Raw genomic sequence first — 27983 nt, forward strand, 5'->3', positions numbered from 1 at the left:
TCACCACCACCATATATAGGATGAGAAAGATCCAGTCTGAAAACAACATGTGCCAAAGGGTTTGGGGGAGTTGAAGCCACCAGCAGATGGAACCAAAGATGAGAAAATTTGTGACACATTCTAGGTGCTGAAAGGGGCAAGTGAGGTAAATAGGGAACAAAGGGAATTATGACTTGATATGAGGCCTGATAGGTAAGCAGGGACCATATTATTAATGGAAAGATATGTGGATTCTATTCTAAATGTCAAGTATAAAAGGGGGTGGGGGATGAAATTTCATCTATACCAGAAACCTGTTTGAAATGTTAAAAAAAAAAAATATTAGTGCCCAGGAATGTTCCCTGCATGTTTTGATTCATGGGGTCTGCGATGGTGCTTGAGTATCAGTTTTTTAACAGGCTCTTTTAGAGATTCTTATCCATATCTAAGTATCAGAAATGAAACCTTTGTTGCTAATCACCAGCCTTTCTATTTTACATACTCTCATTCATCTCTGCATTCCTCTTTGACCTTTTTTAAAATTTTCATAACAGTATTTTAATATTATCTAGGTTACCCATTTTTAATGGACACTCTTTTCAATTTGTTCCTTCCATTGAAATCCAATTTTTCTCATATAGGAAAATAAAATATTTGGGAAGTTTTTGTTTTCTTTCAGATTTTTTCATTGAAGGATGAAATAATCAGCTATAAAGAAATTCTCACCTATGAAAAAATGTGCATCTTTTGCTCTGCATCAGAGAAATTTTAATAGAGAGAAATGAAGTGAATGTCAGGAATATGGGGAGAGTTTTTGTCAAGTCTCAATGCATGTTCAACATGAGAGAACATGTTCTAGCAGAAAAATCTACCAGTGTAAAGAATGTGGAGAAAACTTTAGCAAAAGAAATCAGCTCACTGTACATCAGAGGTTGCATGTTGGTGAGAAATCCTAAAAATGTAAGGAATGTGGGAAAGCTTACTTCCCTGGTGGCTCAGATGGTAAAGCGTCTGCCTACAATGTGGGAGACCCAGGTTCGATCCCTGGGTTGGGAAGATCCTCTGGAGAAGGAAATGGCAACCCACTCCAGTACTCTTGCCTGGAAAATTCCATGGATGGAGAAGTGTGGTAGGCTACAGTCCATGGGGTTGCAAAGAATCGGACACAACTGAGCGACTTCACTTCACTTCAGCCTTTGTTAAGCATGGAAGAACTCGTACTGGTGAGAAACCAAATGCATGTAAGGAATGTGGGATGACCTTTAGCAGTTGCCATCAATTTACTGTACATCAGAGTCTGCATACTAGTGAGAAACGCTATGAATGTGGGGAATATGGGAAAGCTTTTTATAATAGCTCATACCTTGTTCAACATCAAAGAACCATAACTGTGAGAAGCCCTGTGAATGTAAGGAATGAAAGGAAAACTTTCATAGTGCATGAAAACTTATTTGGCATCAGAGGATTCACACTGGAAAAACCTTTTGTCTGTAAAGAATGTGAAAAGGCCTTTAGTACCTTCTTATACTTTGTTCAACATCAGCGAATTCATATTGTGAAAAACCCTATAAATGTAAAGAATGTGGGAACACCTTAGGCACTAGCTCCCCCCTCCCCCTTATTAAACATCAGAGAATTCATATAAGTGAGAAACCCTATGAGTGTAAGGAATGTGGGAAGGCCTTTACTGTTTATGGACAGCTTACTTGACATCAGAGTATTCACACTGATAAGAAACCCTTTGAATGCAAGGAATGTGGAAAGGCCTTTAGACTTAGTTCATTTCTTAATGCACATCAGGGAATTCATCCAGGAGTTAAGCCCTATGAATGCAAAGAATGTGGAAAAGCCCTTAGTCAAGCCTCATACCTTGTTCAACATGAAAGGCTTCATACAGGTGAGAAACCTTATGCGTGTAAGGAGGGTGGTAAGGCCTTTAGTACTGGCTTAGCTGGTTCAGCATTAGAGAATTCATACAGGTGAGAAACTCTATGAATGTCAGGTGTGTGGCAAGGTTTTTATTAGTTGTTATCAACTTACTGTACATCAGAAGGTTTATACTAGTGAGAAACCCTCTGAGTGTCAGGAATGTGGAAAGGCTTTTAGAGTACATGTACATCTTATACAACATCAGAAAATTCACACTAATGACCCTATGAATGTAAAGCATGTGCAAAATTTTTAGTCATGCCTCATACATTGTACAACATAGAATCCATACTGGTGAGAGACCCTATGGGTGTAAGGAATGTGGGAAGGCCTTTAGTTCTGACTCTTACCTTGTTCAACATCAGAGAATTCATACTGGTGAGAAATCTTATGAATGTAACAAATGTGACAAAGCCTTTACTGTGTATGGACAACTTATTGGACATCAGAGCATTCATACAGGTGAGAAACCCTTTGAATGTAAGGAAATGTGGAAAGACTTTTAGACTTAATTCATTCCTTACTGAATATCAGAGGATACACACTGTTGAGAAACCTTTTAAATGTAAAAAATACAGGAAGACTTTTAGACATAAAGGCCTTTAGACATAAAGGCCTTAGAGCACATCAGAGAAACCACATGGCTATCAAACCCTAAGAATTTAAGGAATTTAGAAAGTCCTTTATGTATGGTTCAAACGTTGTTTAACATCAGAGAATTTGTGCTGGTGAGAATCTTTTGAATATAAAATATGTTGGTAGGCTTTTAGAAAATATTCTCATCTTTTATTAGAGAATTCATGATATTTAATTCAGAAAAGGTAAGAAAGCCTTCACTTGTCATTCCTGTGTTTAAATTATCAGAATATCATCATCATACTGGTGGCCAATTCAGAGAAAGTGGGAAACATTATTAATGCTCATAATATTGACAGCATTTATGACATATTCTAATACGATTGAATAAGTGAATTAAAAAGCCTTCCAATTGCTTTTAAATCATTTGGAACGTCAGGTAATTCATCTTAATTTTTAAAAACCAGTTGGAAAAGACTCTTGAGAGTTCCTTGGACTGCAAGGAGATCCAACCAGTCCATCCTAAAGGAAATCAGTCCTGAATATTCATTGGAAAGACTGACACTGGAGCAGAAACTCCAATACTTTGGCCACCTGATACGAAGAACTGACTCATTGGAAAAAGGCCCTGGTGCTGGGAAAGATTGAAGGCAGGAGAAGAGGACAACAGAGGATGATATGGTTGGATGGCATCACTGACTCTAAGGACATGAGTTTGGGTAAGCTCCGGGAGTTGGTGATGGACAAGGAAGCATGGCATGCTGCAGTCCTTGGGGTCATGAAGAGTTGGACGTGACTGAAGAAACTGAGGGCCGAAGAATTGATGCTTTTGAACTGTGGTGGTGGAGAAGACTCTTGAGGGTCCCTTGGACTGCAAGGAGATCCAACCAGTCCATCCTAAAGGAGATCAGTCCTGGGTGTTCATTGGAAGGACTGATGCTGAAGCTGAAACTCCAGTACTTTGGCCACCTCATGCGAAGAGTTGACTCATTGGAAAAGACCCTGATGCTGGGAGGGATTGGGGGCAGAAGGAGAAGGGGACAACAGAGGATGAGATGGCTGGATGGCATCACTGACTTGATGGACGTGAGTCTGAGTGAACTCCGGGAGTTGGTGATGGACAGGGAGGCCTGGCGTGCTGCAATTCATGGGGTCGCAAAGAGTTGGACACGACTGAGCAACTGAACTGAACTGAACTGAAGAAGAAGCTGTAGACTTTGCCCCTGAATATTAATCTTTTGCACTTAAACCCCACCTTTTTCTTGAAGGAAGTTGATTACCGAATGGCTCACTTTCTAGATTTGCTTCCTCACTCTGTCATTTAACTTTTTCCTCAACCCCAGGTTTTTCCTATATTGTAAGTTTAAAAGATTTCAGTGGATTCTGAAGAACACTTCTAAGGTAATACTGCATATATTTGCAAACACCTACTATCAGAGTTTCCCATAATTAGTAATACTAATTGCTAAATTACTAATAGTAATTAGTAATACTAATTGGAATTGGTCGAGGTAGTCACTGCTGGAGTTTTCTATCATACAGCTCCTGTTTTGTAATTAGTGATCTGAATAGGGATATTTTTAATATCTCCATTTGGGAAGTGATCACATGTATGTATGTATAAATTTGAAATGGTAGCCTATTCAGGAAAGAATAATAATGAGATACCTATGTATCAAAACTTTTTCTATGAAGAAAGAACTGTAATTGGGACATTAATTTTAAAATAACAAAATTAATTAGAAAAATAATGCCTACAGGAAACCAGGATTAAAAGCCAGAATTTGATAGCTCACTTCTTTATCCCTACCACTTGTGCAATAATTGTCATAGTGTATGCAACCAATATATCTGTTAAAAGAAGGAATATTCATTTATTCTGGGGCCATTTCTTGAAGAGATTACCTTTCTCTATTGAGTTGCTTTGTTCAAAATTAGCAAAATATAAACTCATATCTCAGAAAACTCCCCAATGCCATGGTACCATGTGTTTCTTATTCTTCTAATACCAAAAAATATTAATTGCTGCTCATCTCAAATTGCTTTGTTGAAGGTCCTTTTTACACATTTTAAAATTAGCTTGTCAATTTCTATAGGGCACAATGGATTTAAGGATTATAACATGGAATGCACTGAATCTATAGATCAATATGGAGGTAATTCATATGTTAACACTGTTAGGTCCGACAAGTCCATAAACATATCTCCTTTTATTTAGGCCTTTAATTTTTCTTAGCAATGTCTTGTAATATTCAGTGTTCAGGTTTTCTACATATTTTGTTAAACTTAGCCTTAAGTATATCATAATTTTTAATATTATGATAAATTCTATTGCTGAATAACTGGAAAATTATATATATAATTTTCCTGTATATTGACTTTCTTTCCTATGATATCACTGGAGTTCTAATAGGTTTTTTAGACTTCTTAGAATTTTATGCATACAAAACCATGTCATTTGTGAATAAAGATACTTTTACTACTTCCTGTCTAGTCTGAATTTCCTTCTTTTACTGCATTTCCTAGGGCATTTAGTATACTGTAGAATAGAAGGGATGAGCATGGACATCTTGGCTCTTGTCTAATCTTAGGAAGAAAACATATAGTTCTTTCCCATTAAATATAATCTTAGCTTTTGATCTTTCATCTATGTCATTTACCATGGTGAAAGATTGCCCTTTGATCACTACAGTGAACTGCTTTCAGGAATTCCCTTGTGGTCGAGTGGTGAAGACTCCAAGCTCTCACTGCTGAGGGCTGGGATTCAATCCCTAGTCGAGGAATTAAGATCCCACAAACCTCCGGACCAAACCTACTGCATGCACGCCCTCTACAGCCCATGCATTGCAAGAAGAGAAAGCCCTAGCACCACAACAAAGATGAGCACAGCCAAAAAGAAAAAGAAACCACAGTCAAAACAGAGATGAAGAACCTTGAAAGAAATGATAGAGAAGTGACTTGTCACATTCAAAAGATACACAGTAAGATTATACACAAGAGTTTTTTCATCAGAAGACTTGGAAGCCTGAAGGCAATGGGCATGTTATGTTCAAATTGCTGAAGGAAAGAAACCTGTTAATCAAGAATCTTATATCTGGCAAAATTGTCTTTCAGAAGGGAGCGAAGATTAATAAATTCCTAAATTAAAAAAAGCTAAGGGAGTTTGTTACCACTAGACATGCCTGGCAAGAAATGCTGAAGGGAACCCTTTAGGTTGAAATAAAGGGACATTAGAATACCTCAAAGCTATATGAAGAAATAAAGATCTCTGGCAAAGGTACATACATTGGCAATTTTTTAAACTACTATTATTGTAACTTTGGTCTGTAACTCCAGTTAAAAATTTGTACAATTGAGAAACTAATGCATTAAAAAGAAAAATTATTAGTCTATGTTTTTGTATATACAAAATATAAAGATGTAATTTTGTGACATCAGTAACTGAAAAGGTTGGAGATGGAACTGTATAGAAGCACAGTTCTTATATATTATTGAAGTTAGGCTGGTATAAATTCAAATTACAGTGTTATAACTTTAGGATGGTAACCACATGATAACTACAAAGAAGATAGCTATAGAATATATGTAAAATGAAATGAGGGAATTAAAATAATTCACATTAAAATTTAAAAAGACAGTCATACAAGAAATGGGGGACCAAGAAAAAGCTATATGGCATAGAGAAAACTAATAGCAAATGACAGAAGTAAATCCTTCATCAGTAATTACTTTAAATGTAAATAAATTAAACTATACAATCAAAAGATAGAGATTGACAGAATGGATTTTTTAAAAATGAACCAACTATAGTACATTGAGAATGAAAGGATGGAAAAACATATTCCAAGCAAATAATAACTAAAGAGAGTAAGAATAGCTATACTAATAGCAAACAAAACAGACTTTATAGGGGAAAAAAAGGTTACAAAAGCCAAAGCAGACTTCACATGGCAATAAATGGTTCTAAACAGCAAGAAGATAAAACAATTATAAACATTTAAGCACCTAACAATACATCAAGATAATATGCAAAGCAAAAAAATGACAGAATCAAAAGAGTTCTACAATAATACCTGGAGACTTGAATACCTACTCTCAGTAATGGATAGAACCAGACAAAAATAATCAATAAAGAAACAGAAGACTTGATGACATAATAAACCAATTAACTCTAATAGAAATGTACATGATATTGTACTGAACAGCAGAAAACACATTCTTCTTAAGTGCACATGGGACAGCTCCATAATAGATCATGTTATGCCACAAATTAAGGCTTAGTTGATTTTAAAAGGTAGGTATCACACAAAGTGTTTGCTCCAATCTCAACGAGATGATGGTAGAAATCGATAATAAAAGGCAAATTGAAAAATTCACAAATTTGTGGAAATTAAACAATACACCCTTAAACAATCAATGGAACAAAGAAGACATCACAGAGAATATTAGAAAGTAGTTAGAGATGAAAGAAAACAAAACCATACCACACCAAAACTTATGAGGTGCAGCAAAAGCAGTATTAAGAAGGAAGTTTACAGCTTTAAAGCATGTATTAAAAAGAAGAAAGATCTCAAATCAATAACCCAACTGTACAACTTAAGGAACTAGAATAAGAAACAAACTAAACTAAAAGCTATAAAGAAAGAAATAGTAATATTTAAAGATAAATAAAATAAAGATAAATCAAATAAATCAAATGGAAACACAAAATCCATCAAGACAGAGTCATGAAAAAAGAGAATATCTGAATAAAACTCTTAAGCACTAAGCAAAATGACTGAGTGATCAAAAATCTCCCAACAACACACAGAGCTGTGAACCTGAAGCTTTATTGGTGAATTTTACTGAGCATTTAAGGAAAAGTTAACACCAATCCTTGTCAAAAATTTCCAAAAGCTTGAAAGAGAACACTAATTCATTTGTCTTGATAGAAAGCCAGAAAAAGATACAGAACAAAAAGTACAGACCAATATTTCTTATGAACACTGATTCAAATATCCTTAACAAAATGCTAGCAGACAGAATTCAGGAACATACTAAAAGGACTAAACACCATGTTCAAGTGGGATTTATCCCTGGAATGCAAGGTTCATTCAACGTATGAAAATTATCTCACATCACATTAATAAGATAAAGGGGGAAAACAACATGATCATCTACTTGCCACAGAAAAAGTGTTTGACAAAATTCAACAATATTTCACAATAAAAACACTCAACAAGTTAAGAATAGAAGAAAACTACCTCAACATAATAAAAGATATATATGTGAAACCCACAGCTAACATCATACTTGACAGTGAAGAACTAACAGCTTTTCAAACAGGAATAAGGAAAGAATGCCCACTGTCACCACTTCTATTCAACATAGTATTGGAAGTTCTAGCCAGAGCAATCAGGCCAGAAAAAGAGATAAAAGGCATCCAAACTGGAGAGGAATAAGTAAAATTATCTTTTTTTTACAGATGAAATAATCTTAAACCTAGAAAACCCTCAAGACTCCACAAAATTACCGTTAGAGTAAATTAAGTCAACAAAATAGGGTACAAAACCAATGCTGAAAACTCAGTTACATTTCTGTATACTAACAATGAGTAGAAAATGATGAAAACAGGTTTTTACAATAGCATCAATAGGAATAAAACACTTAGGAATTAGCCAAGGAGGTAAAAACTTTACTACATAAACTCTACTATATAAAACATCGTTGAAAAAAAATTAAAGACATAAATAAATAGAAACATCCCACGTTCAGGCTTCCTAGGTGGCGCTAGTGGTAAAGAACCTGCCTAGCAATGCAGGAAACATAAGAGATGTGGATTCAATCCCTGGGTCAAGATCCCCTGGAGGAGGGCATGGCAACACACACCAGTATTCTGGTCTGGAGAATCCTGTGGACAGAAGAGTCTGGTGGGCTAGTCCACGGGGTTGAAGAGTCGGACACGACTGAAACAACTTAGCAGCCACACATAACCCATGTTCATGGATTGGATGACTGATTGTTGTTAAGATGTTGATTCTACCCAACGCAATCTAAAGATTTCATGAATCCCAATCAAAAACCCAGTAACCTTTTTTTTTTTTTGGAAAACAAAAATCTATACAAAAATTCATATGGATTCTCAAGGGACACAGCTAAAACATTCTTGATAAAGGATATCAAAGGACTTCCCTGGTGGTCCAGTGGTTTAAAATCGCCTGCCAATGCAGGGAACACAGATTCCTGTTCCTGGTCCAGGAAGATCACACATGCCTCAGAGCAACTAACCCCCTGCACCACAACTACTGAGCCTGCACTCTAGAACCCACAAGCTGCACTACTGAAGCCCATGCACCCTAGAGCCCATGCTCCACAACAAGTGAAACCACTGCAATGAGAATCCCACGCAACAAAACCAGAGCACCCACTCGCCACAACTAGAGAAAACCCAGGTATATCCCATGAAAACCCAGCACTGCCAATTAGAAAAAAAGTTTTTTTAAAGAAAAAGAATATCAATATTGGAGGACTCAACATTTTCCAATTTCAAAACTTACTGTAATACAAAACCACATTAATGAAAATACTGAGTTATTGGTGTAAAGATAAAAGTACAGATTAATGGAATAGAATAGAGCCCAGAAATAAGCCCTCCAATATATGGTCAAATAATTTTTGACAAGATCAACCAATGGGAAAACTTGAATATCCACCTGCAAAACAATGAAGCTGGACCCTTACCTAACACCTTACACAAAAATTAACTCAAAGTTGATCAAAGACCTGAATGTAAGTAAGACCCAAAACTATAAAACTCTTAGAAGGAAACATGGGGCCAAAGTTTCATAACATTGAATTTGGCAATGATTTCCTGGATATGACACCAAAGGCATAGGCAACAACAAAAGGACAAACTGAATTTCATGAGAATTAAAAACTTTTGTGCATTAAAGGACACTATCAACTGAGTAATAAGGTAACCCACAGAATGGGAGAAATTATATGCAAATCACATACCTAATAAATTAATAGCCAGCATATATAGAGCCCTCCTAAAATTCAATAACAAGAAAACACAAACAATCCTATTCAAAAAGTGGAAAGGACTTGAAATGACATTTTTCTAAAGAAGATATACAAATGACCAAGAAACACATGACTCATTAACAGAAATACAAATCAAAATGACAATGAAATACCACCTCATTCTCATCAGGATAGACATTATTTAAAAAGAAAAAACAAGTGTCAGTAGAGATGTGCAAAAATTAGAACCCTTGTTGAAAATGTAAAATGGTATAGACACTGTGGGAAACATTATGGAGATTCCTCAAAAAATTAAAAATGTAATTACTATATGATCCAGTAATTCCACTTTCAGGTATATACCCAAAATAGAAAGCAGGTTTCAAACAGATATTTGTACACCCATGTTCATAACAGCATTAGTTGCAATAACTAAAAGGTGGAAACAAGTATCTATTAAAGGATGAATGAATAAACAAAATATGACATATACATACAATGGTATATTATTCAGTTTAAAAGGAAAGTAATTCTGACACATGCTATAACATGGATGAACCTTGAGGACATTATGCTAAGTGAAATAATCCAGTCACAAAAAGACAAATAATATATAGCTCCATTTATATGAGGTAACCAGAGTAGTCAAATTCCATTACATAAAGTTAGATATTGGTTTTTAGGGGCTTGGGGAATGGGTGGGGGGATAAGAAGTTATTGTTTAATGAATATAGTTTCAGTTTTACAAAATGAAAAGGATTCTGGAGATGAATAGTAGTGATAGTTGCACAACGTGACTATACTTGATACCATTAAACTGTATACCTAACAATGTTTAAGATTTTATAAGATATTTTTAATTAAAAAACCAAAAGTTAAGGTATTCATTCATCAGAGAAGTGTGTGTGTGTGTGTGTGTGTGAATACTCAGTCATGTACAATTCTTTGCAATCCCATGGATGGCAGGCTGCCAAGCTCCACTATCCATGTAATTTTCCAGGCAAGAATACTGGAGTGGGTTGCTTTTTCCTACTCTAGGGGATCTTCCTGACCCTGGGATCAAACCCACATCTCTTGCATTGCAGGTGAATTCTTTACCAATTCTGCCACCTGGGAAGTTCCCAGGAGAGGATTACTCAGCAGTAAAAGGAATGAACTCTTCATATTCACAGAATGGATGATTCTCAAGATGATTATGCTGTATGAAAGAAAACAGACCAAAAACAGAGTATAAATACTTTATGTTTCCAATTGTACAAAATTCTAGGAAAGGCAACCAAATTCACAGTGAATAAAAGGTAAATCAGTGGTTTCCTTGGGATGTAGCTAACAGTTCTCTGGGGAAGGCAAGGATGGATTGTCAAGGGGCACGAGGTAGCCATGTGGGTGACGGATGGGTTCATTATTATGGTTGTGGTGTTCGTTTCCTGAGTGTACACATATATTAAAACTTATCAAAGTGTACACATTAAATATGTACAGCCAATTATTGCATAGAAATTATATCTCAACAAAGCATTAAAAGAAATTGTTGCAAGTAAAAATCTGTTCTCCCACTCATTTTAGAAAATTTAAGATTTGGCACCCCATATTCCCTCTCTCCTCATGTGTTGGCACCAAAAATAGTTGGCTGTGTTGCAAATGCCTCCTCCCTGGGTTACAAGATATACCTTCTCTTAGTCCCTATTTCTCTGCCAACACAACACTGGTTTTGACATGAATAATGCAGACAGCCTGCAATAATCCACAAAACCTTTAGCTGATTTCCTCTGCCAGTGGCCTTAGTCATAGGACAGAGGTCTGGAGGTCCTGAGAATTTCTTCAAGTCCTGAATCCTGCATAGTTACATTTAAGGGAACATTTGTGGATGCAATTTTATAAGACACATTCCCTCTAATCTGCCAATTGGACCCAGTAAGTCTTACAATAGGTGACTTATACTGGATTTTAGACATCAAAGGCATATGACTCCTTGGCAGAGGCCAGGTAAACAATGTCTACTAGACAGTGCTAAGGAATAGAAGCCATCCTCAGGAAAAAAAAAAGGGGGGGGGGGGGGCCTAAATCAGGCTGCTTCCAGATACACTGGCAGTTGCACAACCTTCCCTTCCTCAAGGTAATCTCTGATCTACAAAAAGTCATGCCCTTCAGGTCACAACATTAGGCCGACCAAGCCCTATAATCTTCCCTAGGAGACCTCAGGTAGCAACACAAATGAGGCCAACTCTGGACTGAGAACTGTTCTCTGCCATCCCACTCTTCACTGAGGCAATAAATTTGGAGACTTGTTTGGTTTGCAAGACCTTCATCCTGTTCTCAACCCACTCCACACAGTTGTCAGAATACAGGAGATTAAAGGTGATTTTATCAATAAGGCCCTTATCACCCAAACCAGAGCAATGTAAAGTCAAGGATGGATAATGTGGAAGCTGGATGAATCCATCATGAGCATCATACAAGATCAACAATGTCCTTGGAAAAGGGAAACCTCTGCAAGCTGCCAGTAGGACCCAGATCAGGTCTTCATGGCAAAGATGGGTCATGATCACAGCTAAAGCAGTCACAGTGGAAGGGAAGACATCTTCCTATGGCCTCAGGCTACTCACAATTCCGTCTCAAAAGAGGAAACAGAGGCCTGTCTTCTCTGAGAACAGGAAGTGGCTGGCACACACTCTGGAGACCTGCCAGTGGGTAGAGCTGAGATGACTTCTTCCACAGATACTAGCAGTGATAAAAACTCTGACAAAATTTGGGATCAGAAAATGTATGCTTTCTCCAGAAAGCTTCCAATTTATTTAGCATCCATTGGGAATCTCTCCAGCATAGATATTTGGATGAACAAGGTTTAACTTCTGGCTGACAGCTCCTTCATAAAGACCACTCTCAGAGTTCATCTCTAGGAGGTGCTGTTGTGCTGAAGGAGGGAGAACATCCTTTGTACTCTTTTCTCTAGCGTGAATTTTCTGATGCTGGATGAGAGTAGACCTTTGGCTGAAGGCTTTTCCACATTCATTGCATTTATATGTCTTATCTGGTTTGTGAACTTTCCGATGCTGCCTCAGATTAGAACTTCGTCTGAAGGTTTTCCCACATTCACTGCACTCATAAGGTCTTTCACCAGTGTGGACTCGCTGATGATTCATGAGGTCAGAGCTCCGGCGGAAGGCTTTCCCACATACGCTGCATCTGTACGGTCGTTCACCTGTATGAACTATCTGATGTTGAACAAGTCCATCAAAGCGGCTAAAGAATTTCCCACATTCATTGCACTTGTAAGGTTTTTCTCCAGTATGAACTCTCCAGTGTTTAATTAGGCTGGAGTTGCAGTTGAAGGATTTTCCACACTCACTGCACTCATGAGCACTTTTACCAGTATGAATCCTCTTATGATGAATAAGGTTCGAGCGTTGCCTGAAGAACTTCCCACACTCACTGCATTCATAAGGCTTTTCTCCAGTGTGAACCCTCTTATGTTGAATAAGATTAGAACTTCGACTAAAGAATTTGCCACACTCGCTGCACACGTGAGGGCTTTCACCAGTGTGAACTCTCTGATGTTTAATGAGACTGGAGTGCTGGCTGAAGAATTTCCCACATTCGCCACACTCATAAGGCTTTCCTCGATTATGATCTCTCTGGTGTTGAAAGAGGCCAGCAGCACAGCTGAAGAATATCCCACATTTGTTGCACTCATAAGACCTTTCTCCAGTGTGGGTTCTCTGCTGAACAAGCGAAAGTTTGTCACTGACAGCATTCTCAAATTCACTGCACTTCTTATGGAGTTGCACAGTGGGAAAATCCACCACACTTTCAGAGCTCTGTTCTGGCTCCCCCACACTGGTAGTGACCTGATGCTGGAGAAAACCACATCTGGCCACAGAGGCCTTCCCATTCTCCCTGAATGTGAAAGATTTCTTTGATGTGTCATATCTGAAGCTTTTCACAAGCAAGGCCCTGCCTTCATTCCTTCCAATAGACTTGTCCACATTCTGCTGCATCTGTGGCTGGTGAAAGTGGGCGTTGAACTTCAATTCTTTCCTATGTGCCTCATGCACATGTGGTTTCTGCTTGGAATGTGTTGCCCGATGTTTAGCCAGATATAGAATGTCTTTCAAGTGGAGGCCACACAGGTTACAGGGGTAGCCCTTCTGGGTGGATGAAACTGCCTTGGAGTTCATGTTCTGTGACACTTCTACAGAAACACTGAGCTCAGCAGGTGATTCCTCACTCTCTGTTCCACAGTAAAAATCTGAAAGTAGAGAAATGCTGGTGATATTCATGTTAATTTTCATGGAAGGAAACAATCCAATCACAAATGCAAGTCTGACCCAGGAATGAGTCCATGGGACTGTTGGCAAGATGAGAGGCCTAAGGTCAAAATAAGGAATGGTCTTCCCAGCAGTCCTGGGCCGGTAAGCTCATGAAATAAGGGAGGCCATACCAGAAGCCGGAGGTCAGGGACGGCTGCCGAGAACAGCAATCCCACATCCATGCAGCAGTGGCTGTGCAGGTGCAAGAGTGCCTAGAGGAGCTACTCCATGTTCAAGGTCAGGAGGGGTGGCAGTGAGAAGATATCCCTCATCCAAGGTAAGGAGCAGCGGCTGCGCATTGCTGGAGCAGCCGTGAAGAGATACCCCACGTCCAAGGTAAAAGAAACCCAAGTAAGACTGTAGGTGTTGCAAGAGGGCATCAGAGGGCAGACACACTGAAACCATAATCACAGAAAACTAGTCAATCTAATCACACTAGGACAACAGCCTTGTCTAACGCAATGAAACTAAGCCACGCCCTGTGGGGCCAGCCAAGACGGGTGGGACATGGTAGAGACGTCTGACAGAATATGGTCCACTGGAGAAGGGAATGGCAAAGCACTTCAGTATTCTGGCCTTGAGAACCCCATGAACAGTATGAAAAGGCAAAATGATAGGATACTGAAAGAGGAACTCCCCAGGTCGGTAGGTGCCCAATATGATACTGCAGATCAGTGGAGAAATAACTCCAGAAAGAATGAAGGGATGGAGCCAAAGCAAAAACAATACCCAGTTGTGGATGGGACTGCTGATAGAAGCAAGGTCTGATGCTGTAAAGAGCAATATTGCATAGGAACCTGGAATGTCAGGTCCATGAATCAAGGCAAATTGGAAGTGGTCAAACAGGAGATGGCAAGAGTGAATGTTGACATTCTAGGCATCAGCAAATTAAAATGGACTGGAATGGGTGAATTTAACTCAGATGACCATTATATCTACTACTGTGGGCAGGAATCCCTCAGAAGAAATGGAGTGGCCATCATAGTCAACAAAAGAGTCCGAAATGCAGTACTTGGATGCAATTTCAAAAATGACAGAATGATCTCTGTTCGTTTCCAAGGCAAACCTTTCAATATCACAGTAATCCAAGTCTATGTCCCAACCAGGAATGCTGAAGAAGCTGAAGTTGAACGGTTCTATGAAGATCTACAAGACCTTTTAGAACTAACACCCAAAAAAGGTGTCCTTTTCATTATAGGGGCCTGGAATGCAAAAGTAGGAAGTCAAGAAACACCTGGAGTAACAGGCAGATTTGGCCTTGGAATACGGAATGAAGCAGGGCAAAGGCTAATAGAGTTTTGCCAAGAGAACGCACTGGTCATAGCAAACACCCTCTTCCAACAACACAAGAGAAGACTCTACACATGGACATCACCAGATGGTCAACACCAAAATCAGACTGATTATATTCTTTGCAGCCAAAGATGGAGAAGTCAACAAAAACAAGACCAGGAGCTGACAGTGGCTCAGATCATGAGCTCCTTATTGCCAAATTCAGACTGAAATTGAAGAAAGTAGGGAAAACCACTAGACCATTCAGGTATGACCTAAATGAAATCCCTTATGATTATACAGTGGAAGTGAGAAATAGATTTAAGGGACTAGATCTGATAGATAGAGTGCCTGAAGAACTATGGATGGAGGTTTGTGACATTGTACAGGAGACAGGGATCAAGACCATCTCCATGGAAAAGAAATGCAAAAAAGCAAAATGGCTGTCTGGGGAGGCCTTACAAATAGCTGTGAAAAGAAGAGAAGTGAAAAGCAAAGGAAAAAAGGAAAGATATCAGCATCTGAATGCAGAATTCCAAAGAATAGCAAGAAGAGATAAGAAAGCCTTCCTCAGCTATCAATGCAAAGAAATAGAGGAAAACAACAGAATAGGAAAGACTAGAGATCTCTTCAAGAATATTAGAGATACCAAGGGAACATTTCATGCAAAGATTGGCTCGATAAAGGACAGAAATAGTAGAAACCTAACAGAAGCAGAAGATATTAAGAAGAGGTGGCAAGAATACACAGAAGAACTGTACAAAAAAGATCTTCATGACCCAGATGATCACGATGGTGTGATCACTCACCTAGAGCCAGACATCCTGGAATGTGAAGTCAAGTGGGCCTTAGAAAGCATCACTACAAACAAAGCTAGTGGAGGTGACGGAAGTCCAGTTGAGCTATTTCAAACCCTGAAAGATGATGCTGTGAAAGTGCTACACTCAGTATGCCAACAAATTTGGAAAACTCAGCAGTGGCCACAGGACTGGAAAAGGGCCCCTGACTGGAAAAGGCCCCAATCAGAGAAGAAATGACCAGTGGTCAACATACCAAAAATAGGAAAGGCAAGGTAGAAAAGATATAAGCCCATTGGCTTGGCACCAAAAGAATGATGAACACAAGAAAAGTGTCAGGTATGATTTGAAGACAGTAGTGATGTCACATGCTCCCCCACGCACACTTACCTGAGCCAAGCCCTCTATACACCCCTCTTGCCATGGCTGAAGTCATGTCCGCTTGGTCAGGCACCCAGGGCTCTGCCCCCATCTCCAGCTGGGCAACTATGTGAGACCTGAAAGATGCAAGTCCTAGGGGGAAGATGGAGCAGATAAGGGACCAGCACTTTGCCCAGGTGAATTATCCCACAATAGAACACAGGAAAGGAAACATAATTACAAAAGGAACACACAAGGGAGATCTGGCAGGAACATCCCAGTGGTCATGGCAAACAGTGACCACATAAGTGCCTAGAGTTCCTGGCAGTCAGGCCTTAGGCAATGTTAGCTAAAGCAAAGGAGCCAAACAGAACTGTCAGAGATCTGAACAATCATCCAGGAGATCCGTGGCTGAGTCAGACAGGATCTGCTGGGCTGACCACAAGACTCCTCCTTCTAGGACCCTTCCCCACCAGGCTTTGAGACAGTAGGTGTTGAGGCTGCTTGGGGAGAGCATGGGACCCTGCACACAGTTCAGCTCTGGATCCACAGCACATATACCTGAAGAGGTGGGAGGACTTCCCTGGTGGTCCAGTGGTTAAGAATCTACTTCCCAATGCAGGGGACTTGGGTTCAATTCTTGGTCGGGGAACTAAGAACCCACATGCTGCACACCACAACTAGAGAACCCCACTCACTGCAAATAGAGAAGCCTGAACATTTCAACAAAGACCCATCATAGCCCCAAAAACAAAGGCAGTGGGGAGGGGAGGAAGCAATGCCCACAGCGCAGCTGTGGGAAGGAAAGAACCACCTCTTGGGAAGAGGGAATGGGCGGAGATGAGCTCAGGACACCTGGGTGGGTGTAAAAGCCTTACCAAGGGAGGCGATCAGTGCAAAGTTCTCCAGCATCACATCACAGTACAGGAGTCTCTGAGCCTCATCAAGGAGTCCCCACTCCTCCGGGGAGAAGTAAATGGTCACGTCCTCAAAGGTCACACAGCCCTGCCATGATGATGGGGACAGTTCATTCCATGATCAGCTTCTTTCCTCAGGATTCCCTCTCTGTTCACTGTTCACCCTCCTCCCCAGCTCCCCAACACAGAGGAGATCTCAGACCCCGGTTCCACACCTTCTATGACTGCTGTGTCAGTCCACAGCAATACCCACAGGCAAGTAGGCAGAGAGATACCAGTTGAGCTCTGGGTCTGAAATGCAGGGCCCCTAATAATTACCCTAAGGCATATGATAATAGACAAAGATACTCCAAAACTCCTAGGAGAAAGCATATTTTCTTTTTCTGTCTCTTCAAGTTATAAACCTTATCATGTTTTTTGAATGTAAACACAGCCCACTGAGCCTGAGCCTAGATTAGCTCAATTAGTAAAACTTGAAATTGAAAAGAGAGAGAGAGAGAGAGAGAGACTTTTTAAAACCCCAACTGCTAAAAAGCCTCTCTTGCTGAAACTCTAAGTCACAACCTCCTTAATATTGTTTGCCAAAGGCAAATACATATCTTATTTGTCTTCTCCTCAAAGGACACAATCCGAGCAAATAATCTAATTTATTCCAACTGTTACTTATAAACTAGCAAATTTTATATGCTTCCCCGGTGGTGCAGTGGTAAAGAATTCACCTGCCAATGCAGGAGACTCAAGAGTCTCTTGGGTTTGATCCCTGGATCGAGAAGATCCCCTGGAGTAAGAAATGGTAACCCTTTTCAGTATTCTTGCCTGGAAAATTCCATGGACAGAGGAACCTGGCAGGCCCCAGTCCATGGAGTTGCTAAGAGTCAGACATGACTAATAGACTGAGCACACATGCGTAAGTTTTATGTTGTACTTGATTCATGATTAAAGTTTTAAAATGAGAACTATGAGTTCTTTGGTTGTGTCTGTCTGTAAGTCCATATGTGTATGCTACCTCTGATGGCACTGCCAAAATTAATTTCTAAAAGGCCTTTATTTAATTGGCTTATAAAAATAAGCACTTATATAAAAATTCTCAAATATGTAATAAAAAAAACAAATATCTTTCAAGTTCATATATTTAGGATAATCTTTAGTAAATAAGAGCTACTTTTAAACTTGTTGGTTAAATTAATACAGGAATATCTCAAATTTAACATTAAATATAATGTAAACAACTTGTTCTACCTGGGTTTATTAGTCAAATGGGCTCATTGCCTCTGTTGCAAAGTTTGTCACCAAACAAACAAACTTAGAATAATGATTATTTTAAAGTCTTATGAAATTTTTATGAGTAATCTAAGTATAATTGTTAAAAAACAAATAAATTAGGGAATTCCCTGGCGACCCAGTCATTAGGATTTGTTGCCATGGCCCAGGCCAATCCTTGATCAGGGAACTAAGATCCTGTAAACCATGCAACTTGACAGGAAAAATAAATAAAAATAAATATATAAAATAGATGTAAATGTGATCAGTTTTTAGGTAGATTTTTAAACAATAATTGTGTTACAGTATGTCCACTTAAATAACTCCATAAATCCATTTGGTAAGTTATACCCTATGTTTTGCTATGTTAAATTAAATGATGGGAATTTGTTGGATGCCTAGATCATTTCCAAGTAAGATAAAGTACTGAAACATTAATTGCTAAAGTCTAAGTTTATATGTACTTTTGGCCTCTCATTACAGACAGATTAAGTATGTTTGGCTCTGGTGAATATATTTTGCGCTTTATTGAAAGACTGTACTATGAAATAGCATATGTTTCTAGAAATTATACAATGTACTTATAAATTTGCCAAGCCACAAAACGTTAATAAAATTTACAGCTGTTTACTTCTTTATTTTCACTAAAAAATTAAGATTTCAAAGGATTGAGGATTCCAATTAAATATGTGGTTAAAGCTGCCAGATACAATAATAGAAATAGAATGTGTTTGGGGAAGAGGAAAAATAAGGTGTGGAGGTGTTTTTGTTAAGGAAAATGAAAGTAATTTTGTCCTAAAGCTAGTTTCTTCTAAATGGGAAAGAAAACAAGGGATAAACTAAAATGAAACTCTGTAGGATTGTGCATAAAGGAGTCTTTAGAAAGGAATTTTATATGTGGTGATGATTGAATAAGATTGGAATGGATTTAGTTAAACAAATAAGTTTTAATATCAAAGTAAAACAGTAAAAATTGGAATTTGGTTTTCTATTAAAAGAACAAAGTTTTGTTTTCCTGTTGGTCTGCTCTTGATAATCAGAGATTATGAAAGGCTTTTCTTTACCTTTAAATAATATACTTAGGAAAACACCAAAGATCTTCTGTCTTGTCAAAATAATTACTTATGTTCTGTTGTCTTTATCAGTTCTTTGATTCATTGAGTAAATCTATTGCTATTAAAAGAGCTAAATTTTGCTCAGAACTACATAACCATTTATATTTGCCGAAGGTTTTAATTGTTAAGTTTCGTTGAATGGATAATGAAGCATTGCTGTGAAGATCTATTTGACAAAGTCCAATTTTTAAAAATACTTTTGACAAACTTCCCTCAAATCAAATTGTAAATGAAATCTTTTTGATTTAGGACTTTGAGAGATGAGAGAGTTTTTAGACATATATCTAAAATACCTCAAAGATTTATTCTTTCTCCTTATAAAAAGATATTAAACTAATCAGCTATATTTGATATGTTAAATTATGCGGAAACTGTTATCATCTTCTTTATGTTGTGTCTATATAGGTATGTGTTCTAAGTGTTCCAGAAATTAGGTGAAATTCCTGAAGTCATATATGTCCTGGCATAAAATGTTATCTGTCATCAAGATGGAGGCTCAGACTAAAGGAACTGAACCCAAGTATCAGAGAAATGCCCTAACTGACCTTCAAGCGAAGGCAGTAGCAACAGAATTTATAAAGACTGTGGCACATGTGAACAAAATCCATTCTGCTTCTGCAAAAATCCTGACCCCTTCTTGCCAGACTTTTGCCATCCTGATATCCTTGTACCAAGGCAACAGTATGCTACTGAATAAGAGAAATTAAAATAGGTAAACAATAGTTGCAAACTAAACAAATAGAGCTATGGGAAAACCAAGATGGCTACTTAGTTTTCCCCAGCTCCCTGGCAAATCTCATTTTTTCCCCCTGCATTCCTTCACTCACCATCATGCATTTAAGGTGCATTTAAATAGACATTGGCAGGGAGAACTCTATAAAACTGAAAAAACACCCTATCAGTGATGTCTGACCTTTCAGGTCCATAACCCTGGGAAAAACTATTTTTGCCCCAGGTGCCTCAGACCTCTTCTCTGTGGACCCTTTGAGCACCTGCAGCTAGACATCATTCAACTGCCACTAAGTATGGTTTATCAGAATGTTCTTATTATTACATGTATGCTTTCCAGATGGGTTGAAGCCTTCCCTTGCTACAAGACTGATGACACCACAGGGGCAAAGAAACAATTTTTTATAATGTATTTTCTATTTGGGGTATAACTTATAGTCTCCAGTGATCAAGGCACCCACCTCACTGGGCAAATCATTCAAGCCTTAACAAAAATCTCACAAACTCCTTGGAATATCACTGTTACCCTCACGCTTAATCATCAGGCAAAGTCAACAGAACTAATGGAAGAACTGGACACAAAGAGGAACAAAAATTAATTACATGGAATTGAATGAACTAATGAATATGATTATAGTTTTTATGACTTTTTGTTTAAAATACAATATCACTCTTTTTTAATCTTTTGTTTTCCAAATGCAAGGAATTCTTTTAAAAAGATTTACAGTAGTTTGGTGAATCGTACTTCTTGGTAGCTCAGCTGGTAAAGAATCCACCTGCAGTGCAGGAGATCCTGGTTCTATTCCTGGGTCAGAAAGTTCCCCTGGAGAAGGGACAGGCTACCCACACCAGTATTCTTGGGCTTCCCTAGTGGCTCAGATGGTAAAGAATCCTCCTGCAATGCGGGAGACCTGGGTTTCTCCCTGGGTTGGGAAGATCCCCTGGAGAAGGAAATGGCAACCCACTCCAGTATTTCTGCCAGGAGAATATCCATAGAAAGAGGAGCCTGGCTGGCTACAGTCCACAGGGTCGCAAAGAGTCGGACACGACTAAGTGACTAAACATGGCACAGCATACCTTTGTAAGCAAAAATGAAACATTTTTTTCTCCCCACCTGATTGCTCCAGAATTCAGAAACTCTCATGAGTATTCTTATTTTCTTAACAATATAATTACATTTGGAAAAGTTCAATAAGACTCTGTTCTCCTTAAAATAGAACACAATTAGAAATATTGGTTATCTTATCAAGGCCTTTGACTGGAAAGTCATATTTGAGAAATACACACAGACTCAGATACGATCAAACAATTTGAAAGAACTTGACTTTATTTCATTATTTTTCTTTTTAGCTGCACCATAGCTTGCAGGATCTTAGTTCCCTGACCGGGGATTAAACCCTGGTTCTAAATTGAACCCTTGTATGTATGATTTTAGTACTGTTAGTTTCATTGACGAGAAGGCAATGGCACCCCACTCCAGTACTCTTGCCTGGAAAATCCCATGGATGGAGGAGCCTGGTAGGCTGCAGTCCATGGGGTCGCTAAGAGTCGGGCACGACTGAGCGACTTCACTTTCACTTTTCACTTTCATGCATTGGAGAAGGAAATGGCAGCCCACTCCAGTGTTCTTGCCTGGAGAATCCCAGGGACGGGGGAGCCTGGTGGGTTGCTGTCTATGGGGTTGCACAGAGTCGGACACGACTGAAGCAACTTAGCAGCAGCAGCAGCAGTTTCATTGAGGTTTTGCTGTTTACTTGAAATCTGGACTAGATCCTGAAGTGTTCTAATTTCATCCAATATCTGGCTACAACTCGTTAATGTTTCCCATTTTCTCCCACCCTTTTGACCTGGAATAATTGAGAACTAAAACTGCCCTTTTCCTGATGCCTTGAAAATTGAAGCTAGACAACTTGATAGAAATTTCAGAGAAATTGCCACAACAGCTCATATTTAAACAATCTTCATGCTTGCTGCTGTATGAGCCACTTAGAAAGTATTCTTGAACACCTGGTGACATCAGAGACATTTCAAACTGCAAAAGATGCTTCGACCCTGACATCTAGAAATCTCCTTGACTGCATCCTGATGTCAGAAACTGGTTTATAATTGGCTCCAAACACTAACCCTTTGTTTTCTTTTGTTTTCCTAGAAATGTCTCATTACCTGATCGCTTTTACCATAGGCCTAGCTTCTGGAGCCCATCTGCATCACTGCCTCCTGAAATGAGGTATAATTGTTTTCCTGAACTGACCTCTTCTCAGAACTAACAATCTGCTTCAATGAACTGGTACTCAGACGCTCAGTCGTGTCCAGCTCTTTGTGATCCCATGGGCTGTAGCCTGCCAGTCTCCTCTGTCAATGGAATTCTCAAGGCAAGAATACTGGTGTGGAGTGCCATTTTCTACTCCAGTGGCTCTTCCCCACCCAGCAACTGAACCCACCTCTCTTATGTCTCCTACATTAGCAGGTGGATTCTTTAACATTAACACCACCTGGGAAGCCCTCAGTAAGCTGGAGAACTCCTCTTACCTGTTCTCTTTCCACAGAGGAAGTTCCAGAGAGGGAACTACTGGGGCCTAGAGTGCTGCTGCTAAGCTGCTAAGTCACTTCAGTCGTGTCCGACTCTTTACGACCCCATGGACTGCAGCCCACCAGGCTCCTCCGTCCGTGGGATTTTCCAGGCAAGAGTACTGGAATGGGTTGCCATGGCCTTCTCTAGGGGTCTAGCGTAGGCCTCCCCAAAATGTGCCTCAACGGCCTATTGATTATTTTGAATTAAAATTACTGAAGAAACAGCCAACACAAGAGGGATACTGTGACCCACATTTCTGTCTCCCTGAAAACAGAAAATTAATTTCTACGTAAAAAGTGCACTCCCTGGAGGTCCAACGGTTAAGACTCTGCACTTCCACTGCAGGGGGCGCAGGTTTGACCCCTGGTCAGGGAACTAAGATCCCACATGTCACACATGGCCAAAAAGTAAAATAAATAAATAAATACATAAAATAAACTGGGCCAAGATATTAAAAAAAAAAAAAAAACTATTTAAAAGTGCACCCCCTGTATCTGGAGGTAAAGCACACCTTTATTGCCAAAGGGAGGGAATTTGGACCAAGAAACCTATATAAGTAAACCTTGTTACTTCTTTAATTTACTACCTGAAGCCCAAACTTTGTTTAGATTCTTCATAATTGGGCACCCAAAATCTAAGTTCCTTTGTCCAGTTGATTACTCACAAAGGTATTGTTTGTCTAATAAGTAAAAGATGCTGACTTTGGCCACTTTTTAGGTCCCATTTCTGACTTCACTTACATTAAAATGTATTTTTCTCCTGTTAATGTGCCTTATGCTAATTATTTTTATTAGTGCATTCACGAGAACTCAAACAAGAGGTAGAGAGAGAAATTTCCCCCTCCCTGACAGCATCCAGAGAATTCTAGGCAAATACAACTACGATCCCAACCTGCCCCAGACCTTCTTTGACTCCCACTGCCAAGGGCAACATCCACCCTTGAGGTGAAGGCCTCCCGACCTGGCCATGATCCTAGCTTCAATCCAAGCTACCCGGGACTACAGCAGACCCCTCGCTTCTCTGTATGGCACATTCTATCCCTTCACCATCACTTATTCAAAGCCAACCTCTCTGGTCCTCCTGCCCCCACCCACCAGGGTCTAATAGCTCTCCCAGCTTGCCCCATCTGCCCCTTGGTTCTCCAGCCTGACTGAAAATCCCATGGTTCCCTCGAGGGTCCACAAAGGCCTGGTGAGAATGCAGACGGCCAAACGAGCACCAGCCGAGGCCTCACTGAGCGCTACTTCCATCATCATCAAGCCTCAGACCTCCTTTCGTACCTAGGCCCCCAGGAAAATTTGGCCAGCTGCCAGACACACTTTTCCCTACACACAGACCCCCTCTCCCCACCCAGCTACTACCACAAACACTAACTCTCCCTCAACTGTCTCTATGATGCCAAACAAGCCAGCCAATGTACCGAAGCAAGATGCCCAGTTCTCAGGCTCCACTTTCCTCCCTCCTTCCCCCTAAGGTCACTGCCACCCTCCAAATCAGACACACAGTTACACCCTTGTCCACACACCAGATGCCACATTTTGGATGTTTTTGTTTTTGTTTTGTCACACAGGTTTTGCCAATGGCTCAACAGTAAAGAATTAGCCTACAATGCTGGAGACACAGGAGATGTGGGTTCAGTCTCTAGGTTGGGAAGAGCCCCTGGAGGAGGAAAGGGCAACCCACTCCAGTATTCTTGTCTGGAAAAAATCCCCTGGACAGAGGAGTCTGGCAGGCTACGGTCCATGGGGGTTGCAAAAGAATCAGACATGACTGAGTGACTAAGCACTCAGTGCAGTTTGTGGGATCTTAGTTCCTGGACCAGGGATCAAACCCATGCCCCCTGCAGTGAAAGCCTGGAATCCTAACCACTGAACTTCCAGGGAAGTCCCTGGTGTTTCTCACTGTGACAATAAAGACCAACCAAACAAGAAAGCTAAAAGCTATTTATTCTGAGTTTGTTATAGAAAGGGAGTTAGCCACTTAAGTTTTGATTTTTTAATTCATGTGTGTTCCCTTTATTTTTAAATATTTTTGTTAAAAATAATTTTATTGATATATAGTTGCTTTACAATGTTTAGTTTCCACCACACAACAAAGTAAATCAGCTATATGTATACATATATCCCCTCTTATTTGGATTTCCTTTCCATTTAGGTCACTACAGAGCACTGAGTAGAGTTCCCAGTGCTATACAATAGATTCTCATTAGTTATCAATTTTATATATAGGATCAATAGTGCATATGTGTCAATCCCCATCTCCCAACCACCTATGTTGGCAGAGACTCAAAGGCAGGCAGAGGAATGGGAAAGCTTTATAAGTGGGAAAAAAAAAAAAAAAAGGAAGGCTTCAGGTAAGCCCTGTTGGCCTGCGAAAGCTGTAGGCAAACTAACTAGAAGCAGAGCATCCTAGGTGACCAGTTAGAGGTGCATATTTGGCTATTTCTGGTTGGTCTTAAGTTGGAACAAAAACGAGAGCAGTTGTCAGTTATTACGTCCTGGTTATTTGAGGCCAACTGTTATAGACATTATTAACTCCCTGGATTGTCACTAGAGATAGCAATCTGGGTTCCTGCAAGTCTAACTTACAGCAGAATGGCTTCCTGGGTTGTTTATTGTAGATAAGGGGGTTTGTTTCCTGGCCAGGTTGCCGCAGGTTGTGGGTCAGAGTTCTATTTTATGTATAGTCTGCCAATGTCCCTTGATATATTCAGTGTCTCTTAACCTAAACTAAGCCTCCCCCAAACACCATAACTGTGTGTCTAGCTGCTCAAGCTTCAACTCCACTCAGGGGTCCCTGGAACATCAGAACATGGCCCAAATGTAACTTCTGCTATTTCCAGTGAAAATTCCTCCTACAAACAAGTTCCCTTCTCAGTTGATGGTTCATCCATCCTTCCAGCTGCTAACACCAAATCCATCGAGTCGCTGCTTTTCTTTCTCAGTTTCCACCTCAGAAAATCTGGTCAGCCTCACTTAGAAGACCTACCTAGAATCCAATCGCTTCTTCTACCTGCAATCACCTGCCCTCCTCACCTGGCCAGCAGTATTGCAGCAGCTACTGGTTGCTCTCCCCACCTTCACCCTCAGCCCACAGTCAGTTTTCCACTTGGCATCCAGGTGACCCTGTTAGGATGTAAATCACATCACCTTCCTCCTCTGCTCTGTGGCTTCTGTGGCTCCCAACACTCTCAGAATAGACGCCAGGCTTCTCAGCCGGCCATTCCAGGCTGACTTCAGCCCACCTGCTCTCTGAACACTCCCAGCTCCATCCTGTACTTGCACACCGCTGGTTCCTATTGCCTAGGAAACCGTTTCCCACCTCATCCACTAGAGTTCAGAAATGGGACCCGCTCTCTATGACCCCTGCCCTGGATTCAGGACCCGAGGCTGCAAGTGACCACTCGCTCCCTCTCAAACCCTCAGGAGCCCATACTCAAAAGCAGAGAGATGAAAAAGACGTCAAGTTGTAGAGCAATGCCCATCTTTGATCCCCCGGCTGCGAGTACGTGAGGATGAAGGGCTGAGCGGCTGCGGGCCTGAAGCCCCTCCACTCACCTGCGCTGTGTCCATCAGCGCCGCCGCCGCCATCGCAGCCTCTGGACGCAGGAGCCCTCAGAGGCGGGTGACCGAAGCGGGTGTCGCGGGCTCTGCGTAGCGACACGGCGCCTGGCCCCGGGCGAGGTGGGACTTCAGTCTCCTCCGGGTCAAGTGCGCCTAGAGTCGGGTGCCACGGAGAGCGCGGCGCGGCGGGACCCTGGCGGACACCGCGTTCCAGGGGGTCACTGATAGTTCAAAAGCGCAGAGAAGGGTCAAGGCCTCCCTGTCCTTCCCCCTCCCGTTCCCGAAAACCGCCTGGGAAGCGGTACCCGCCCAGCCCCACCCCCAGTCCCGGACCCACGGCTCAGGGCGCACCGACCCAGCCCGGGGAAACGACTAGCTGGGTAGAAACGCAGGAAGTTCCGGCCCCCACCTCCCCGACCGGAAGAAACGACACTCTCCCGGGCTGTCATTGGCCTAGCGCCAGCCGGTGACGCACCGGCATAGCCTCCCGGACAGTGTTTTCTGTCCTGCATCCGGCAGGGTGGGTCAGGGGCCGCAGGGAGGAGCGGGAGGGAGGTGGGCTGGGGAGGAGAGCGGACCTTACGCTAGTGGTTGACATTGGCCGGGAGGCACCGCGAGCTTTTCCTCCTTAAGGGACGGTCTCCAGACCTCTGGGACTGCCTGGGGCCAAGTGCCGCCTGCCCTCAGAAGTCTGTAATTTGAGACCCACACTTGCCTGTGTGGGTGTAGGCTGGTCTCTTGATCCTGCAGGCTCCCCGGGACCTAGATTCACTTTAAATAATAAAGATAATATCTAATATACGGGTTCTTTGTGTACTAATGTTAAGGGAAGCACACTGATTGAAACCGCCCACCCTGGCCAGGCATCATAGTAACAATTTGCATGAGTTGTTTTAGGACAGGAGATCTTGATAAGGAATACGGAACTAATAAGCCACCGCCAACAGGAAGAGTTCGGGAAAGGTCTAAAGGAGACACCTCCTGTCCTCCACTTCCCAGAATCCCTCTCACTAGCATCCATCTTGGCTGAGTCACCAGGAAAGACTCTGAATTAGAATGATTGGCCAAAGACCACCCGGAGACTAATCCCATCACCATAAAACCTGAGACTGGGAGCCACGTGGCAGAGCAGTTCTCCTGGGTTCCCTTACCCTGCTGCTCGCCACCCGGGTGCCCTTTCCCAATAAAGTCTCTTGCTTTGTCAGCACATGTGTCTCCTCAGACAATTCATTTCCAAGTATTAGACAAGAGCCCAGTTTCGGGCCCTGGAAGGGGTCCCCCTTCCTACAACACTAATATTTAAAGTTGCTTCAATTCAGTGCTTCCCAAAATGGTAACATCAGTATCACCTAGGAATTCATTAAAAATGCAAGTTCTCGGTCAGCAATCTATACCTTGATTTCTAGTCTTTCCCAGTCTATTGTTTTCCTGTATTTCTTGGCATTGTTCACTAAAGAAGGCTTTCTTATCTCTCCTTGCCATTCTCTGAAACTCTGCATTCAGTTGGATGTATCTTTCCCTTTCTGCATTGCCTTTCCTTTCTCTTTCTTTTTTTAATTTTATTCTTAAACTTTACAATATTGTATTGGTTTTGCCAAA

At 40.8% G+C, this 27983-nt stretch overlaps 1 protein-coding gene across 4 annotated transcripts; it reads right to left on the reverse strand.

Moving 5' to 3' along the window:
* Positions 1-1977: 1977 nt before the first annotated feature.
* ZNF792 (zinc finger protein 792) lies at positions 1978-27060 on the reverse strand. 4 transcript variants are annotated; one of them, XR_011561768.1, is made up of 5 exons: positions 26379-26707; positions 17107-17233; positions 16259-16381; positions 12096-13738; positions 1978-10687 (listed from the first exon to the last, which is right to left on the reverse strand). XR_011561768.1 is itself a non-coding variant. In XM_019979078.2 (5 exons), exons 2-5 carry the CDS (start codon positions 26409-26411, stop codon positions 12285-12287), a joined length of 1737 nt encoding a protein of 578 aa, XP_019834637.2. In that variant the 5' UTR covers positions 26412-26605; positions 26963-27060; the 3' UTR covers positions 10714-12284. The 4 variants fall into 4 exon arrangements, 3 of the variants coding, with proteins under 3 accessions (XP_019834637.2, XP_070628160.1, XP_070628163.1); XM_019979078.2 differs by lacking the exon at positions 1978-10687 and adding an exon at positions 26963-27060 and having other exon boundaries at positions 10714-13738; positions 26379-26605; XM_070772059.1 differs by lacking the exon at positions 1978-10687 and having other exon boundaries at positions 10714-13738.
* Positions 27061-27983: the final 923 nt, after the last annotated feature.

This window comes from Bos indicus, chromosome 18 (assembly GCF_029378745.1).
Source record: "Bos indicus isolate NIAB-ARS_2022 breed Sahiwal x Tharparkar chromosome 18, NIAB-ARS_B.indTharparkar_mat_pri_1.0, whole genome shotgun sequence".
NCBI lineage: Eukaryota > Metazoa > Chordata > Mammalia > Artiodactyla > Bovidae > Bos > Bos indicus.